At 41.7% G+C, this 19583-nt stretch overlaps 1 protein-coding gene across 2 annotated transcripts in view; it reads right to left on the reverse strand.

The window, feature by feature from the left end:
* Positions 1 to 19583, reverse strand: part of SCAPER (S-phase cyclin A associated protein in the ER) — a 400712-nt gene that overhangs the window by 50753 nt on the left and 330376 nt on the right. For both annotated transcript variants that reach the window (XM_018066270.1, XM_018066269.1), the window contains exon 27: positions 17587 to 17742. In XM_018066270.1, coding sequence (XP_017921759.1) covers positions 17587 to 17742 — 156 coding nt within the window. The remainder of the gene's footprint in view (positions 1 to 17586; positions 17743 to 19583) is intronic.

A 19583-nucleotide genomic window follows, 5' to 3' on the forward strand; every position in this document is an offset into this window, starting at 1 on the left:
TTTTATTATTTTTGATATTGTAATACTTTCTTTTTAATTTTTATTTTTACTTTATTTTACTTTACAATACTATATTGGTTTTGTCATACATTGACATGAATCCACCACGGGTGTACATGCGTTCCCAAACATGAACCACCCTCCCACCTCCCTCCCCATAACATCTCTCTGGGTCATCCCTATGCACCAGCCCCAAGCATGCTGTATCCTGCATCGGACATAGACTGGTGATTCGATTCTTACATGATAGTATACATGTTTCAATGCCATTCTCCCAAATCATCCCACCCTCTCCCTCTCCCTCAGAGTCCAAAAGTCCGCTATACACATCTGTGTCTTTTTTGCTGTCTTGCATACAGGGTCATCATTGCCATCTTTCTAAATTCCATATATATGTGTTAGTATACTGTATTGGTGTTTTTCTTTCTGGCTTACTTCACTCTGTATAATTGGCTCCAGTTTCATCCATCTCATCAGAACTGATTCAAATGTATTCTTTTTAATGGCTGAGTAATACTCCATTGTGTATATGTACCACAGCTTTCTTATCCATTCATCTGCTGATGGACATCTAGGTTGTTTCCATGTCCTGGCTATTATAAACAGTGCTGCGATGAACATTGGGGGTACATGTGTCTCTTTCAATTCTGGTTTCCTCGGTGTGTATGCCCAGCAGTGGGATTGCTGGGTCATAAGGCAGTTCTATTTGCAATTTTTTAAGGAATCTCCACACTGTTCTCCATAGTGGCTGTACTAGTTTGCATTCCCACCAACAGTGTAGGAGGGTTCCCTTTTCTCTACACCCTCTCCAGCATTTATTGCTTGCAGACTTTTGGATCGCAGACATTCTGACTGGTGTGAAGTGGTACCTCACTATGGTTTTGATTTGCATTTCTCTAATAATGAGTGATGTTGAACATCTTTTCATGTGTTTGTTAGCCATCTGTATGTCTTCTTTGGAGAAATGTCTATTTAGTTCTTTGGCCCAGTTTTTGATTGGGTCGTTTATTTTTCTGGAATTGAGCTGCATAATTTGCTTGTATATTTTTGAGATTAGTTGTTTGTCAGTTGCTTCATTTGCTATTATTTTCTCCCATTCCGAAGGCTGTCTTTTGACCTTGCTTATATTTTCCTTTGTTGTGCAGAAGCTTTTAATTTTAATTAGATCCCATTTGTTTATATTTGCTTTTATTTCCAGAATTCTGGGAGGTGGATCATAGAGGATCCTGCTGTGATTTATGTCGGACAGTGTTTTGTCTATGTTCTCCTCTAGGAGTTTTATAGTTTCTGGTCTTACATTTAGATCTTTAATCCATTTTGAGTTTATTTTTGTGTGTGGTGTTAGAAAGTGATCTAGTTTCATTCTTTTACAAGTGGTTGACCAGTTTTCCCAGCACCACTTGTTAAAGAGATTGTCTTTACTCCATTGTATATTCTTGCCTCCTTTGTCAAAGATAAGATGTCCATATGTGTGTGGATTTATCTCTGGGCTTTCTATTTTGTTCCATTGATCTATATTTCTGTCTTTGTGCCAGTACCATACTGCCTTGATGACTGTGGCTTTGTAGTAGAGCCTGAAGTCAGGCAAGTTGATTCCTCCAATTCCATTCTTCTTTCTCAAGATTGCTTTGGCTATTCGAGGTTTTTTGTATTTCCATACAAACCTTGAAATTATTTGTTCTAGTTCTGTGAAAAATATCGCTGGTAGCTTGATAGGGACTGCATTGAATTTGTAAATTGCTTTGGGTAGTATACTCATTTTCACTATATTGATTCTTCTGATCCATGAACATGGTACATTTCTCCATCTATTAGTGTCCTCTTTGATTTCTTTCATCAGTGTTTTATAGTTTTCTATATATAGGTCTTTAGTTTCTTTAGGTAGATATATTCCTAAGTATTTTATTCTTTTCATTGCAATGGTGAATGGAATTGTTTCCTTAATTTCTTTTTCTACTTTCTCATTATTAGTGTATAGGAATGCAAGGGATTTCTGTGTGTTGATTTTATATCCTGCAACTTTACTATATTCATTGATTAGCTCTAGTAATTTTCTGGTAGTGTCTTTCGGGTTTTCTATGTAGAGGATCATGTCATCTGCAAACAGTGAAAGTTTTACTTCTTCTTTTCCAATTTGGATTCCTTTTATTTCTTTTTCTGCTCTGATTGCTGTGGCCAAAACTTCCAGAACTATGTTGAATAGTAGTGGTGAAAGTGGGCACCCTTGTCTTGTTCCTGACTTTAGGGGAAATGCTTTCAATTTTTCACCACTGAGGATAATGTTTGCTGTGGGTTTGTCATATATAGCTTTGATTACGTTGAGGTATGTTCCTTCTATTCCTGCTTTCTGGAGAGTTTTTATCATAAATGGATGTTGAATTTTGTCAAAGGCCTTCTCTGCCTCTATTGAGATACTCATATGGCTTTTATTTTTCAATTTGTTAATGCGGTGAATTACATTGATTGATTTGCGGATATTGAAGAATCCTTGCATCCCTGGGATAAAGCCCACTTGGTCATGGTGTATGATCTTTTTAATGTGTTGTTGGATTCTGAATGCTAGAATTTTGTTGAGGATTTTTGCATCTATGTTCATCAGTGTTATTGGCCTGTAGTTTTGTTTTTTTTTGTAGTATCTTTGTCAGGTTTTGGTATTAGGGTGATGGTGGCCTCATAGAATGAGTTTGGAAGTTTACCTTCCTCTGCAATTTTCTGGAAGAGTTTGAGTAGAATAGGTGTTAGCTCTTCTCGAAATTTTTGGTAGAATTCAGCTGTGAAGCCATCTGGACCTGGGCTTTTGTTATTTTCAAATCTCCCTTGTGATTTATTCCTTAAACCATTTGTTGTTTATGAGTATTTTATTTAATTTCCACAAATCTGTGAGTCTTCTAGCTTTATTTCTATTATTGATTTCTTACTTCATGCTGTTATGGTCAGAGAAGAGATTTTGTATGATGTCTAGTCTACTGAGACTTAATTAGTGACCTAACATGTATTCTACCTGTTAAAATGTCACATGCACACTCAAGAAGAACGTGTATTTTGCTTTGGGGTAGAATATTCTGGAGGGGCGTTATTCTGCCTACCATAATAGACCTATTCATTCATAATTCATTTATTCAACAAATATTTTGAGGACCTATTTTGTGGCAAGCACTTTTATAGACACTAGGATTCAGTAGTAAAATCTGTTCTTTTTCTCATAAAGCTTACCTTTTAGTACAGGAGATACAATGAACAAATTAATATAGTATGTCAGGTGTGCTAAGTACTATAAAGGAGCAGCAGATATGTAGGGAATGAAGATGTAGGGTGTGTGCTGCTGCTAAGTCACTTTAGTTGTGTCTGACTCTGTGCGACCCCATAGACGGCAGCCCACCAGGCTCCCCTGTCCCAGGGATTCTCCAGGCAAGAACACTGGAGTGGGTTACCATTTCCTTCTCCAATGCATGAAAGTGAAAAGTGAAAGTGAAGTTGCTCAGTTGTGCCCGACTCGTGGCGACCCCATGGACTGCAGCCTACCAGGCTTCTCCGCCCATGGTATTTTCCAGGCAAGAGTACTGGAGTGGGTTGCCAGTGTGTGATGCTATTTTATACACAGTGGTTGGGGAAGTCCTTTCTAAAGTGTTACATAAACAGAATTCTACAGAAAATGAGGAAGGAAACCATGTGGATACCTGGAATAAGGGTGTTTTAGGGAGAGGAGTATCAAGTCCCAAGGCCTGGAGCCAGGAGCATGCATGACATTTTCAAGAAATGGCAATAAGGCCAGTGTGGCTATACCTGGTTGAGCAAGAAGAAGAACAATGGTGGAAGAGGTCAGAGAAGAAACAGGAAAAAGATCAGTTAGGGGCTTGCAGACCATTGTAAGGACATTATAAGGGTTTACCTGCATGAGACAGAAAGTTATTGTAAAGTTTTGAGCAGAGGGGTGATACAGTATGACTTTGGCTTAAAAATAATCACTAGAGATAACTGGTTAAAGTTTTTAGAAGAGTCAAGGCAGAAGCAGAGAGGCCAATTAGGAGACTGTTTCAATCATCTAAGTGAGAAATCATGGTGGATGAACCAGGATGTCAGCCATGGATGTGGTAAGAAGTGAGTAGATTCTGAAAATATTCAGAAAGGAAAGGCAAAATGATTTCCTGATAGATTGGACATAAGTATGAGAATAAGAGGAGTGCAAAATGGCTCAGTGATTTTCAGCGAATGTGGCAGCTATTTACAGAAACAGGGAAGACAGTGGATAGAGAATGTCTGCAGAGGACAATGAGGAGCTTAGATGTAAACATGTTAAATTCAAGGTGCCTATTTAACATAAGTGAAGATACTGGATTGGAAGTTGGATAAAATGAGCTTCCCAAGGGTAGGGAATTCTGTTTATCTTATCCCCAAGGCTTAGAACAGTATCTGACATAGAGTAGCCACTCAGTAGACATTTGTTGAATAAGTGAATAAATATACAAGTCTGAATTCAGAGGAATGATCTGGGCTTGAGATATTTGGGAGTCATCAACACACAGATGGTATTTAAAGCCAGCTTATCTAGTGAATGAACATAAATTAGCCTGAGAACTGAGCTGTAGGGTATTCCAGCATGTGGAAGTTGGGAAGATGAGGCTAAATCAGCAAAGGCAACTGAAAAACAGACACCAGTGGGGTAGGGGGAAAAGCGAAGAAGTGTGATGCTCTGGAAGCAACGTGAGGATAGTGCCAGGGAGAAGGGAGGAATAAATAAAAAAGTTCAATTAAAAATGAGGACTAAGAAAGGTAAAATCTACAGAAATGACTATTAAATACTATTTTTAGATTACGAAAACTAACTGCCTATGTTTAGGATGGCAGGGGACTGGAATATAGTTTTCAACAGTAAGTGGGGAAAAAAGACTTAGCATATTAGTTGTATAGAGATGAAGAAACAGTCTTGCCTGATCACCAACAAACATAGTTCAGTTCTGCCTGAGCTAACAGGAGGACAGCGCATGCAGCAAGGAAGGCTTTGCCGGCCGCACTGCACTGAGCGGCCGCTCTGGGAGCACTGGCTCTGCACTGGGTGTAGCGGCACGCTCAGGACACTGGCACATCACAAAGCTCCCAAGGAGACTGATTTCTGTGGTGAAAGTAGATGAGACAACGTCATCTGAGGAGAACCTGAAGGAAGCAGATTTATTTCAGAACTGGGGGCTGTAACAGTTACCTTCAAAGTGAAGAGGTATTACACTGTTATTTGTGATCCCAGATGAGACATGTTACCCAAAAGTAGATATTAAACTTACAGAAAACTTTCTAACAATTAGAACACTCGAGTGTTAAATGGGCTGTTGATGAGGTAGTACTTTCTTAACTATTCTGCAGTCAGTAGAGGAACACATTAACTGAAGTGGCAGAGGGCTGCGGCATCAGAACTCGGCTGGGCATTGGACAGGATGATGTCTAAGATTCTGTTCAGTTCTGGGCTGTTACAATAGATGTGAATCTGCTTTGAAAATTATAGTCTCCCCCCTCTTCCACACACTATGTTATGTATACACTACAGGGAGAAAATAACTGGTTTAATGTACATCTAATTTGGAGCCCTGTAGAAGGGAATGAGGATGACTTAGTGGATTTATGAGAGCAAGAGAAAGCTCAAAGTGGAAAAGATACATGTGTAAATGCTATAAGACTGTCTGGACATTTGGTTAGAGAAGAGGAAAAATATATGGGCAATTAAAGAGTGAGAATATTAGATAGGGGAGACTGGTTTATACTTGGGAAGAGTTTCATCTGGTTATGAATTTCAATTTCATTCAAAGAGGAACTTTTGAGAAGGAAACCCTTTTGGGAAGAGAAGTGCTGGACGATGAAAACAGATAGGTAGCCATTCTTGTGGTTTTGGATCAACAAACTAAAACCCGCTGGAGTAAGGGTGAGACCAGGAGGACACCAGCGAGAATGGAAAGTAAAGGGGGAGGCCCTTCAGAAGAAACTCTGGTCTCTGGCAGAGGTCTGAATGGAGGCCCGAGAAAGTTCAAAATAAAATGATGATGAGCTCAGGACAGTCTGGAGACAACCAAAGACAGATGGAGAAAGGGCAGGGAGGAGCCCATGAGGTGAGAAGGTGGTAGGCTCTGGATGACAGACAACAGCATATGGTCCTAGATCTTGGAACTAGATGCTAGGGTTGTTGTGCAAGAGCGCTTCTCAGATGGGACAGTTCTGACCTCTCTATCTTCAGTTCTCATAGTGACTGTAAACACAAAAGGGTTTACAGAATCAGCCAAAAGTGCTGATTTTGGCTAGTTTAGTTGGCATTTTGGGTTTCTCTAATCTTTAGTATTTGGCAGTTAGGCTGAAGGAGTTCTGAAAAAAGCAATTATTTCTTCAGGGTGAGTAATAGGGAGGGGACAATGTCATATCTGGGTTGCATGATGTGGTATAATCCTAACCGATCTTTCCTGCTTCCACTCTCTCCCCTATAATTCATTCTACACAGAGTAAAAATCCATTACTTTTAAAACAATCAGATCATGCTGCTCTCCTGCTTAAAATCCTCCAATGGTTTCCTACCACACTTGGAATAAAAGCCAAACTTTCACTCTCTGTTCTCATCTCTTGGCCCTTACTCTCTGACTTCATCTCCTAGCACATTCTTGCTCATCACATTCCAGCACACTGCCTTCTCCTCTTCTGGTACACACCCACTTCAGATGGTGAGAGTCATCAACTTCTGTTCTGCTCAGCTGGAATACTCTTCCCTTTAGCCTTTACAGAGTTGGCTCCTTCTTAGCTTCAGTATCACCTTCCCAGAGAAGCCTCCCCTGACCACTCCATGTACCCAAGTCACTCTGCTGTACTACTCTGCTCTATTTTCTTGCATCACTATCACTAGCTGATACTAACTTACTCATTTACTGGTTTGTCATCTTTTTCTCCTGTTAGACTGCAAGCGCCATAGAGTGAGTATTTTGTTCCCCAATGGATCCCTAAAGCTTGATAAATGTCTGGCACATAAATGGTCAGTAGATAGCAATTAATAAAGATTTGCTAAAGCAATGGCAGAGAGAGAGACAGAGACAGAGAGAGGGAGAGAACTGGTTTCAGCAAGGTATACCGAAGGCATGAAGGACTTGGATGTCTCCTTCTTACCTTATGGGGAGAAGGGCGTGTGACATGGGCAACTCTTCTTTATATGTTAAGAATGGGTGTAGGAAATGGAGCCCTGCGTAGGTCCTTAGTACACACTGGTATTTGCTAACGCTGCCAGTCATGGCTATTTCCCAGCTTCTTATTTTGTTTCTAGCCCAGGTGGTAGGTGCCCAAAGGGGAGCTGCTAGGATATTTAGTCTCTCTCTTTAAGGGAATCTTTACATTTGAAGACATACTCAGGACAAAGATATAGTGAATTAGAAGTAGACAGATATCAAGTCATAGGTATAAATAGTAGGGGCCTTCTCACATTTCTGAAGCAAGTATTTTTTAATTTTTATTTTTATTCAATTAGATAGGATAGGATTGGATTGTGAAAAGACAGAAGTTAAAAATAATAAAGGTTGGGGTCCTAAAATCTGTTCATATGACTAGAATCATGAGAAGCATAAGGTAATCAGGAGGGAAAAAAAGCCAACTTTGGATAAAAGCCAATGAGCTTAGAATCTGACATATTAAATATCAGTTCCTGGAAGAAACTGCAAGTAGGAATTCCAAGAGGAAATGTCTATCAGGGCCTTGTTTATGAATACAGTTTATGCCTTAATTTTACTAGCTTCTGGCTTAACTTACTTTTCCCTATTACCTTTTATTATAATTCTTTTGTTTTTTAAAATTAATTTATTTTTAAAATTTTTAATTGGAGGCTAATTACTTTACAATATTGTGGTGGTTTTTGCCATACATTCACATGAATCAGCCATGGGTGTACATGTATTCCCCATCCCGACCCTCCCTCCCACCTCCCTCCCCATCCCATCCCTCAGGGTCATCCCAGTGTACCAGCCCTGAGCACCCTGCCTTACGCATCAAACCTGGACTGGCAATCTATTGCACATATGAATAAAAAGACACACATACTTTGTAACCCAACTCAATTCTTTTTGGAACAGGGTGGGGTATAATAAATACATATATAAAAGCTACCTTGGGCAGGAGGTCAGGCTGACAGACATGTTAGTCCCTGTCTGCCCCCTTCCTTGTCCCACTCTTTGAAGAAGAATTAGCAAATTCATGTTTATAATGTGAGGAAACAGACATTGAAAAGCTAAAGAACCTGTCACGTGTCACAGAGCTAGGAGAGCAGGACCAGCATTCATATTTCTCTGACTCCCAAACCCATGCTCTTCAACACAACTCTATAAAAGGATCTTCCTCTTGAGATCCTGATCCCCAGAGTCCTAGAATCAGTGTGGGTTTAGCTGCAAGTGTATCCCAGACAGATTCTGCTATGCTGAGTCTGGTGAGCCTGCATACATACTGACAGAATTCCTTCATCATGTCCTATCTCCTCTGCGAGTCGTAGCCAGTGAAGGCTGCCCCTAAATGCTGGCCCTGTGGGTCAGGCCCAGACAGCCCCCTTTTTCTGGGATAGTGCCTAGCACACAGTAGACACACATTCTGTCCTTACAAGTCAACTATGGCTTTATTACCAGCTGGGATAGATCTCTTAGAAATCTCTCTAATAACATTTGCTTAACTGTGAATGTAGAGACAGTCCAGAGATTCCTGTATTATTCTCACTTTCCAAACCTGAAGGATGAGGATGGTCACTCTTCCTTGTAAGTCTAGAGGCTGTAATGACCCCACGGACAGTGTGAGGATTGCTGGGAGATAACTCATGAGGTGCCCTTCACCTGGGGCACGTAAATGGTATTCTAACAAATGTTATTTCCTTTAGTTTCACTTGCTTAATTCTATTGTATTTACTTCAATTCCCATCTCCCAGTACTAACAAGCCTTTTTTCTGAGGGCAGTGGCTAAAGATACCAAGAGAAGGGTGATAACAGTGAGCATGAGAGTGCAAAGAGGAAGGAGTACAGACGAGAACAGGACGCTGGGGAACACTGGTCTCCAGGGCAGGCCGGAACGTGGCAGCCTGTGTGTTTCAAACACGGCCACAGCAGTATTTCTGGTATCATGTGCTCTTCTAGAACCTTCATGTTCCCCACAAAGAGATGAAGTCTATTTCTCTCCCCTTGGAAGCTGGGTGGGACTCTGTCACTGCTTTGCTGAAGAGAACTCAGTGGTGGGATACTGCATGACCCCTGACCTAGGTCATAAAACATGACATGGTTTCTACTTGGCTCTCTGCTTTGTCAGGATGCTCCTCCTTTGAGCCTGTCACCATGCTGTGAGGAAGCCCAAGTTGGCCTGTGCAGAGAGACCACAGGGAAAGGCCCCTAGCAAACAGTGAGCAGGAGCGTGCAGAGACGAGAGGCCGCAGGTGGGAGCAGACCTGTGTGAACAAGCACAAAGATGATCCCAACCTCCAGTCTCCACCTCCCACCTGAGGCCCAGACCCCGTGAAACAAAGAAAGTCATTCTCCCTGTGTCTGATGGAATTCCCGACACACAGAATCTGTGAGATGAACAGACCGTTGTCCCATGTCAGTAAGTTTTGGGGTAATCTATTACATAGCCACAGTAACTGGAACAAGAAGAAAAGCAAAGGAGAGTGTGTGGTAGGGTGAGGCCGGAGAAGGGTGGGGTTAGAAGAGTCTGAACGTTGCCAAGCAGTAAGCGAGACTAGTACTAGCAGGCAGCGTTAGGGGGACACATTACAGCTTGGCATAAGGAGAGGCTTTTAAAGCGTTAAAACTGCCCAGTGACTGAACAGGCTCCCCCAGTTCCCTGTCAATGAAGATACTCGAATATACACTGAGAAAGGTTATTGAAGAGATACAAATCTGAACCAAAGACTGGGATCAGGTGACTGTAAGGTTCCTTCCAGTCCATGGAACACGACAGCAGGTTAGAGCTGGGTCACAAGGAAGACAGATGAGACAGAGGTGACATCTGGCGTCTGATGCCTGGGACACCGGCGACACCATACATGAAAAGAGAAACCATGAGGGACTGAAAAAGACTCTTTTCCATTCCTCTCATCTCTTGCCCAGATGAGTGTTAATGGGCTTTCCCACTGTCTGTGACCGCTCCCCTACATTTTCACATGAAACTTCCAAATATGGTCCTCAGTAGGTCACTGCCCCAATTAAAGGCTTTTAAAAAAGATCTATTTATTCACTTGGCGGCATGTGGGATTTTTAGCTGCAGCATGTGAACTCTTGTGTTCTGTTGTGTTAGTCGCTCCTTCGTGTCTGATTCTTTGCGACTGTGGGATTCTCCAAGGCAAGAATACTGGAGTGGGGTTGCCATTTCCTTCTCCACGGGATCTTCCCAACCCAGGGATCGAACCCGGGTCTCCCACATTGTGGGCAGATTCTTTACTGACCGAGGCACCAGGGAAGTCCTAGTTGTGAACTCTGAGCCGTGGCATATGGGATCTGTTAAGTTTCCCGACTGGGATCAAACTGTGGCCTCCTGCACTGGGAATGTGCAGTCTTAACCACTGGACCACCAGGGAAATCCCCTGATCAAAGGACTTTAGTGACGCCACTGTCACCACCACATTCAGCAGGTCATTTTATATATCACACAGTATTTTCATATTTATTATCTCACTTGAACATCATAACAGCCTGGGAGGTACTAAGATCACTACACACATCTCAAAATCCAGCGAAAGCACGTACTCAGTTCATTCTTCATATTTTTTTGCTTTGATGTTTTTGCTTATGCTATTTTCTTTGTCTAGGTTTTTCTCAACTCTAAATGTTCCAATCCTTTTTAACTTTCAAGGCCCAGATTAAATTTTAGTTGCTCTAGAAAACAGTTGATTCCTGCAACTAAGAGTGGTCTCTCCCTCCTCTGAACTCTGTCAATGATGACATGATAATCCAATACGTATCAAGCAATTACTATGTGCCAAGCAGCATGTTGAGTGCCTTCTCTATGTTATCGCCTATCTTCTGTATTGCTCTCTACCTTATACCACGGATATTTGTATACACCTCTTCTTTACTAGCTTACCAGCTCCTTGAGGATATGATCAATGTCTGAGTCATTTTTGTTTTCTCCCAAGTCTAGCACGGGGCCTGGCACAGAGCAAGCACTATATAAATATTTGTCTAATGAATGAATGAATAATTCAGGCAGGCAGAGTTAAAGTTTACCTTTGCTCGAACAAATGGTTTTCAAGCACCCTTAAACACTTGAGAAGCACTCATTTATATCCACATAATTAATGGGCTAAATTACAAATCATTCTTATCTTTTTAAGACCCAGGTTTCTAGGGACCTTGGCTAGAATCTGTTTTATCAGTGTCGATTACAGATGTAAAAGTGGAAAACCACAAATACACATATTAACAGACTTCTTTTTATGCAAAAATACTGTAGAATTCAGAAGTCTTTTCCAACCAATCAGAATTAGCTAGTTTTCACAAGTTTCTCTCTTTCATCTGTGCGGTCATAAAGACTGTAAACTGTTTCACTTTGAATCCCACTACTTCTTGGCCCACCTGCTACACGACTTTGCATAGTTATGAATTTAGAAATGATTGCTGACTAAGTGAAAAACCTGTGTTGGTTGCAACGTGTAATTACTCATTATGGTTCTGATCCCATTAGTTCAGCCAAGGAGCCAGCAAGGGCACCGCAGGGAGCCTCAGCCAAGTATGACAGTTGAGTCACTGCCCCAAGATTTGAAAACTATCCTCTTTTCTTTACTTCTTGTAGGCCCAAGAATGGAAAACTGACAACAGTAAAGGCTAAACAGGCATTTCAGAAAGTTGTATTACAGATTGTTGAAGTTTGTTGAAGTGATCAAGAAATTATAGCTGGTGAAAAATTCCCATATTAAAATTCTGACGTATTCCTAATATAAAATCAATCCTTTTCACCCGAAGATTGCAATTTCAATTTTAGCTAACGAGATGGAAGTTATTGTCTAAAACCAAGCCCTGGTACAAAAATAATCAGTTAGTATTTCCCCCACGCACACTGAAGCAGAGATTAACAGAGTACATTCTGACACCTAAATTGTCTTTCACAAAACCTAGGAAAAAATTAGAAGATTAAGGGCACAATAGGAGGGGAGAGCAAAGGCAGACCTGCTATAATCACCACCACAAAGGCCAGCCACTGGCAGACTGCAGAGTATTTACTCAAAGCCCTGTGCTATCCATCAGTGTCCGTAATTATCTCAGGTCTGCCAGTTCACAAGAGGCAATTTTTGAAGGCTTCTCTGGCTCCCCTTTGTCTCTTATTCCTGTTGGTCACAAAAGGGCTTTGAGGACAAGCCTTGCTTGACACTCTGGCTCTGGCTGGCTTCTCCACACAGCCCTAACAGGAATTATGTGAATTACTCCAATAGAACAACCACCACGCTAACTTTCTCCCCAGGCACGGCTATGACCGTGTGCCAAAACCCTGTTGAAGTGCTTTCAACAGGCCACTGTAGTTCACAATTTAGAAATACAATTTCTATGAAGATATAGGAAGTAGTACAAAATGGTCTGTAACTATTAGAGGTAAACAAATCAGAAGAGACAGGAAAACTCCCTGTATTCCTATAGCTCGGCAGTGCTCAGGAAATGCTGGAAGATGGAAAGACAAGAGGAAGAAAATCGGTGAGAGATCATTCTTCTCTCTGTCTCAGAAGCAGATTATACTGATACTGCCAAGAATTGCTTAGGTAAATTGAGCCAGGGAACTACCTGGACCTGCTTTCGTAAGAAGGCCTACTAATAGAAATCTGCTGAGTAACTGAGGTTGGGGAAGGAAATTATACTGGGAAAAAATAGATTAAGAATTCTTAAAAACTACTAGAAACATCACTTTGCTGACAAAGGTCCATATAGTCAAAGCTATGGTTTTTCCAGTAGTCATGTATGGATGTGGCAGTTGGACCCTAAAGAAGGTTGACTGCCAAAGAATTGATGCTTTCAAACTGCAGTGCTGGAGAACTCTTGAGAGTCCCTTGGACTGCAAGGAGATCAAACTAGTCAATCCCACAGGAAATAAACCTGGAATTTCAGTGTAAGAAGTGGTGCTGAAGCTCCAATACTTTGGCCATCTGATGCGAAGAGCTGATTCATTGGAAAAGTCCCTGATGCTGGGAAAGATTTAAGGCAAAAAGAGAAGGGGGTGACAGAGGATGAGATAGTTGGATGGTATCACTGACTCAATGGACACGAGTTTGAGCAAACTCAGAGAGATAGTGAAGGACAGGGAAGCCTGGTGTGCTGCAGTTCATGGGGTTGCAGAGTCAGACATGACTTAGTGATTGAACAACAACAAAAAAAAACTACTAAGGGTTAATCACTGACTTATTTAAAATCCAGGTGTATATGTACATATAAATAATTATAGCTCATTTTATGAGCATACACACAACACATGTGTGTGTGTATGCATCCTAAGTTGCTTCAGTTGTGTTGGACACTTTGCGGCCCCATGGACTGTAGCCTGCCAAGCTCCTCTGTCCATGGGATTTTCCAGGCAAGAATACTGGAATGGGTTGCCATGCCCTCCCCTTCAGGGGATCTTCCTGACCCAGGGATTGAACCCTCATCTCCTGTGTCCCCTGCACTGGTAGGTAGGTTCTTCACCAGTAGTGTCACCTGGGAAGCCCATACACACACACACACACACACACACACACACACACACACACACATATGGACTATCGTTTTATATATAAACTTCATGCACACACACCTACATGCACACATGCACACACACTCACACTCTGGTCTGCTTGGATAATCTTAGGCATGTCTAGAATCACGGAAAATGGTGGTGTATATCCTATAATTTGGAGACCATCTCATCTACCGCTCAAAAATTTCATCAGAAACCTGGGAGTCATTCTGGATTCCTCATTTCCTTTTATCCTCCCATGTTATTAAGCTTTATGTCATCTCACTTACATTTATTCTGTGTCCTCACTGTATCTGTTCCTCTCTGTTTTCACTGTCTCCATGGGTCCTCAACATTTAAAAAGCCTACTCCTAAGGCAAGGGTCGGAGAAGGCAATGGCACCCTACTCCAGTACTCTTGCCTGGAAAATCCCATGGATGGAGGAGCCTGGTAGGCTGCAGTCCGTGGGGTCACAAAGAGTTGGAAAAGACTGAGTGACTTCCCTTTCACTTTTCACTTTCATGCATTGGAGAAGGAAATGGCAACACACTCCAGTGTTCTTGCCTGGAGAATCCCCAGGATGGGGGAGCCTGGTGGGCTACCGTCTATGGGGTCGCACAGAGTCAGACACGACTGAAGTGACTTACCAGCACAGCAAGGCAAGGGTGGGATGATTTGAGAGAATAGCATTGAAACATGTATATTATCATATGTGAAACAGATCGCCAGTCCAGGTTTGTTGCATGAGACAGGCTACTCGGGGCAGGTGCACTAGGATGACCCTGAGGGATGGGATGCGGGGGGGAGGGGGGTTCAGGATGGGGAACACATGTACACCCATGGCTGATTCATGTCAATGTATGGCAAAACCACTACAATACTGTAAAGTAATTAGCATCCAATTGAAATGAGTAAATTAAAAAAATAAAATAAAAAGCCTACTCCTTCTAGTGGGCTCAAGCCTACTAGACTCAAGCCATTCCAGCCATTTCTATACTTTTCAGGAGTGATCATCCTATACTGGAAATGTAAACATTTATGGAGCTCACTGAATATCTAATCTCCTGCCACCCTTCACAGTCACCCTATTATAAACCACATCAAACTGAACAGGAGACAATGTCTTCTATATCCATAACTCTTAGTTTGGGTTGTCCCCCAAACAGACCCTGAAACAAAGATATGGTTGTATGATGTTTACCTGTGAGGAAGTAGAGAAGGAAAAGAGGGCAGGGAGAAAAGTCAATCAAATATGTGTTAATGAACAGGTTACCACTCTCCAAGGGGCCCCCTGGAGAGATTGTAAGGAACACACTTCAGGATTGTCCCATTGAGGGTTGGTGGAGCTGGGATGTTATCTACCAATTTATTGTTGGAGAGTGATTCCTGGGTGTTAATTCTCCTGTACTTCTAGCAAACAGCTACTTGTCCAGAGAACATCCCCAGGTAGTGAAACACGGGAAGTCACTGGCAGGTGACCGCCTAGGAGGCCGCAGGTACCAATAACATCTGCTATATCACGCAGTACCCTGATGCCCTTTCTCCCAAATGGATTCTTCACTCCACTTGTCTTCTGGATCCTTTATGATTTAGGTCACTGAAGCCCTTCTTGACCTCCTCTGGAAGGGCTTTATTTCCTTTGCTGTGCACCCTCTCTTCTGCTGCAGCTATTACACTGTAGCTGTTAATTCACAAGTCTGACCCTCTGACAGACTCTGGGCTCCCTGAGGAGCTTCAGTACTTAGCTTGGAGTCTGGCCCAGGGCAGATGTTCAGTCAATGTCTACTAAACAAGGACATGTTTGTGTGTGTTAAAGAGAAGAGGATGCTGTCCTCCACATATGTAATTGAGAAAGTCTTCAAAGAAACAAACTGTATGCTCCCATATTCTGAATAATATAAAGACATGTGTGTAAGAGGGAATACCAGCGGAGGAACCTTGGGTCCTAATTCAAATTATTTTGGCTCAGCTGCTTTCCCTATGAGTGGTTATGAATGACCTTTAAGCTTCTTTCAAGTCCCACAGATTTTAAGTGACTGAATCCAAGGGAATGCTGATGCCCACAAACTACACAACAACTCATACATGGAAATGTTTACGTGTGTGATATTCACTCAGATTCAAGGGAAGAGTACAGATGACAAAGACTTGAGATGCTGGCAGGTTTATAATGGCATGTACATGAAAGAGCCAGTGTTGGAAGGGTCTTCTGGGTGAGAGGATCCCTCCCAGGGAGTGGCCAGGCTACTGCACAGAGCGAGTTGGGCAGCATGGCGGCCTCTAAGCTGGCAGGTGCCAATGCCCTGGATGGATCCCCATTACTGTTGCCCCCGGAACTTACCTGGGTCACAGACCTACAAACAGCCCCTTCCCGAGTGCTCATCAAGTCCCTGGAAGGTAGGCTCTGGCCACATTTCTAGAGGGAACAGACTAAGTGTAATAGTGACTAAAGGCCATGCTTGACTTCCTTGACACTCAGTCTTAATCTTCCTAGAAATGTGATGGGGGCTGGAGGGACTGGGTAAGAATAAGAAAGAATAGGTGGTTATCAAGGTCCTATGTAGAACAGACCAACACATGTTGAGGAAGTTAATTTCTGAAAACAAACTCTCTTTTAAAATATTCTGAATAGAGACATTAGCACTATGGTACACTGAATATGGCTGTATAAGATTTCTTTAAGTAATCAGACTTCATTAGCTTCAAATAGTTTCTTTCTTGATAATCCCCACATATACACATATGCATATACATATATATATATATATACATGTCTGTGTATACACAGATATATGTATGGGCTTCTCTGGTAGCTCAGCTGGAGACCCAGGTTTGATTCCTGGGTAGGGAAGATCCCCTGGAGAAGGGTTAGGCTACTCATTCCAGTATTCTTGGGCTTCCCTGGTGGCTCAGAGGGTAAAGACTCTGCCTGCAATGCGGGAGACCTGGGTTTGATCCCTGGGTTGGGAAGATTCCCCTGGAGGAAGGCATGGCAACCTACTCCAGTATTCTTGCCTGGAGAATCCCTATGGACAAAGAGGAGCATGGCGGGCTACAGTCCATGCGGTCGCAAAGAGTCGGACACGACTGAGCAACAAGCACAGCACAGCACATATATATATATATATATAAATAAATAATCTATTTAGATTTTAATTGTAAGAAAATTATTTTACTGAGCATCCTCAATATGTCTGAGGGATATGTCATATTAACACCGAGTCACTACTGTAAACGATTCGTAACTTGGTAGGTGGGTAGAGTAAAGAACACGAGGTGGTTACCGTCTCTGTCAGAAAATGACTGCTTCTGAGGACAGTGCACAGGATGGGGTGGGGGGTTTAGAGAGCCAACCAGGCTACTAGTAGTTCCTGATACACTGGCTATAATCATGCCCACAGGGCATGAGTGACTTCACGGAGTTATTGCTTTTGGATGGCTCCTCTCTTATTCATAGAGATACCTTGGAAGAAGGAACAGAGGGGAAAATAAAGAACCTAGCAGGCTGTAACTGAAAGCATGTGATGGTCAGGGCACTGTGAGGCTGTGCCGTGTTATGCTGAGGATCTGACTTGATTGGTCTAGGTTTTGTTACTGACGTCCTGACTCAAGGAAAATCACTTGATTCCTCTGGATCTCAGTGGAAGAGGGACTGGATGGTCTCTTATAGAAATTATAAATAAGTTAATGACACCAACAAGAAAAATAGGCTCTGACAGGAGCCTGTAGCCAGGGAAAATGAGAAACATTAGACAAGTCTCAGTATGGGACGCCAATAAGGACAGAGGTAGCATAAACAGGAAAAGAGGCCAAGATGACCACGTACATCCCTATGAAACCACTTCAGAATGAGCAAAGTCCAAGAGATGTTTCAAAAGTTGAGTCCAGACTGACATCGAGTAGAGGCCTTACCTTCCAGTGACAGCAAAGCAGAGCGTGCACATTCCCTGTAAAAGTCCTGCGGCATGTTGCAGAAACGCAGCCATCTTGGGATTCTCATCCACGGGGCCTTGCACCGAGAGGAAGCAGCCACAAAGCTTGTCGATCAGACCGATGTTCACCACGTAGCTAGATGTGGGGACAAATATGTGTTACCAATGTGCATAGCCTGGTAACATCTTTCCCTTCAAAAAGTGAAAGTGAAAGTTGCTCAGTTGTGTCCGACCCTGCCACCCCATGGACGGTAGCCTCCCAGGCTCCTCTGTCCATGGAATTCTCCAGGCTAGAACACTGGAGTGAGTAGCCATTCTCCTCTCCAGGCATCTTCCCAACCCAGGGATTGAACCCAGGTCTCTTGCATTGCAGGCAGATTCTTTACTGGCTGAGCCACCAGGGAAGCCCTCACCTTCAAAGAGAAACCTTAATAAACACAGGCTTAGGCCTTTCTAACAAGCAAATGACAACACAGGTTTGAGTACAATATCTTAAGCAACTATTTCCTTAGATTTATCCCTGAATAATCAGTTATTTCAATGAATGGTTCTGTTTACTTCTGTTGGCTACTCTGATATTATTTTCTTCAAGAAAGAGATTATCTGATCATTCTCACCAGTCTAGAGTCTGACAATAACTGAAATGATTTATAAGGATCTCTATACTCTTGAAAAGGAATACTTCTTAAAGCTCCTAGTAAGGAGCTAAATTCACTAGAATGCAAGGATTCAGGATGATGCTACTCAGGCACTTTTGTTATAACCTAAACTTCCAACGCCACTGTAGATTCTCTACTTTTTAAAACCTTATCACCATTAAGAGCATAACAAGCATCAAGAATCCAATTGCCCTCTGTTATGAAAAGTACCAGTTCTGAGAGTTGACAATATCACTTAAGAAGTTACTCTCATCTTTTCAGTCTATTAAACAGTTTTCTATAACTGTTTATTAACCCAGATCAACAATAGTAGCTCTTAGTCCACAAAGCAGAAATAACTGCAAATATCTGAAGACTATGAAGTACCTTGTAGATATATCAACCTTAGCTTAGAGATTTTATACCAACTCAGTGCTACTGCATTCACATATATGAAAAGTGAAGGACTTTGAATACAGCAGTTCTGAAAATCAGCACATACAAGCTTTCAGTGATATGCGCAAAGGACCTGGTGCTTCTGCTTGTAAGCGCCCTAAAATCCCTACCACTATTCATTTACTAACACACTTATTTTGTAAAAGGAAGGAGAATCTGATGAATAATTTATGTTGGTAGCCTCTTTTAAGTTTACTGTTTACAAGGCATAAAATAATGTTCCCTTTCTCTTTTTATGTTAGGAAATATATTCATCTGGTTACTGATAATCTCCCATAGTTTTAAAATTGGAAGATGAAATGATGACCACCAGCCCTATTATCTTATTATAAAGGAAAATGACATATTGACATATTGAACCCTAGTCCCACAAGTTACTGGATGACCATGGGCAAATTACCTTGCCCTTCTTAGTCGGTTTTCTTTTTGATATAACAGTGTTAGTAGAAGGTTCTTGTGATAAGTGACTGATAAGCTAATACATGCAAAGAACTTGATATATCTTATTATTAGTTTTATTGTTACTAGTAGTAATAATGGCAGTATTGTAAAAACAGATGCATTCATACTTACTAGTCATAAATACAATGAGAAATTAACACAACACAAAATACCATTTCACAAATATTAGACTGATAAAAGGGCTTAAAAATCACTAAGTATGTTAACATAAAACACTGATAAGGATATGAGGAAATGGGACTCTTATCCTTTACTAATGGGAAGTGTACTCTTTGGAGAACAATTTGATGTTACTTGGTAAAGTTGAACATGGATTTATCATAGGATTCAAAATTCTTACTGTAGGCATATGCACTTGAGAAACTCACATACAGGTGCAAAAGAAGCTTATACAAGGATATTCACTGTATCACTGCTTCAA

The sequence above is a fragment of the Capra hircus genome, chromosome 21, assembly GCF_001704415.2.
Source record: "Capra hircus breed San Clemente chromosome 21, ASM170441v1, whole genome shotgun sequence".
In the NCBI taxonomy this organism is placed as follows: Eukaryota; Metazoa; Chordata; class Mammalia; order Artiodactyla; family Bovidae; genus Capra; species Capra hircus.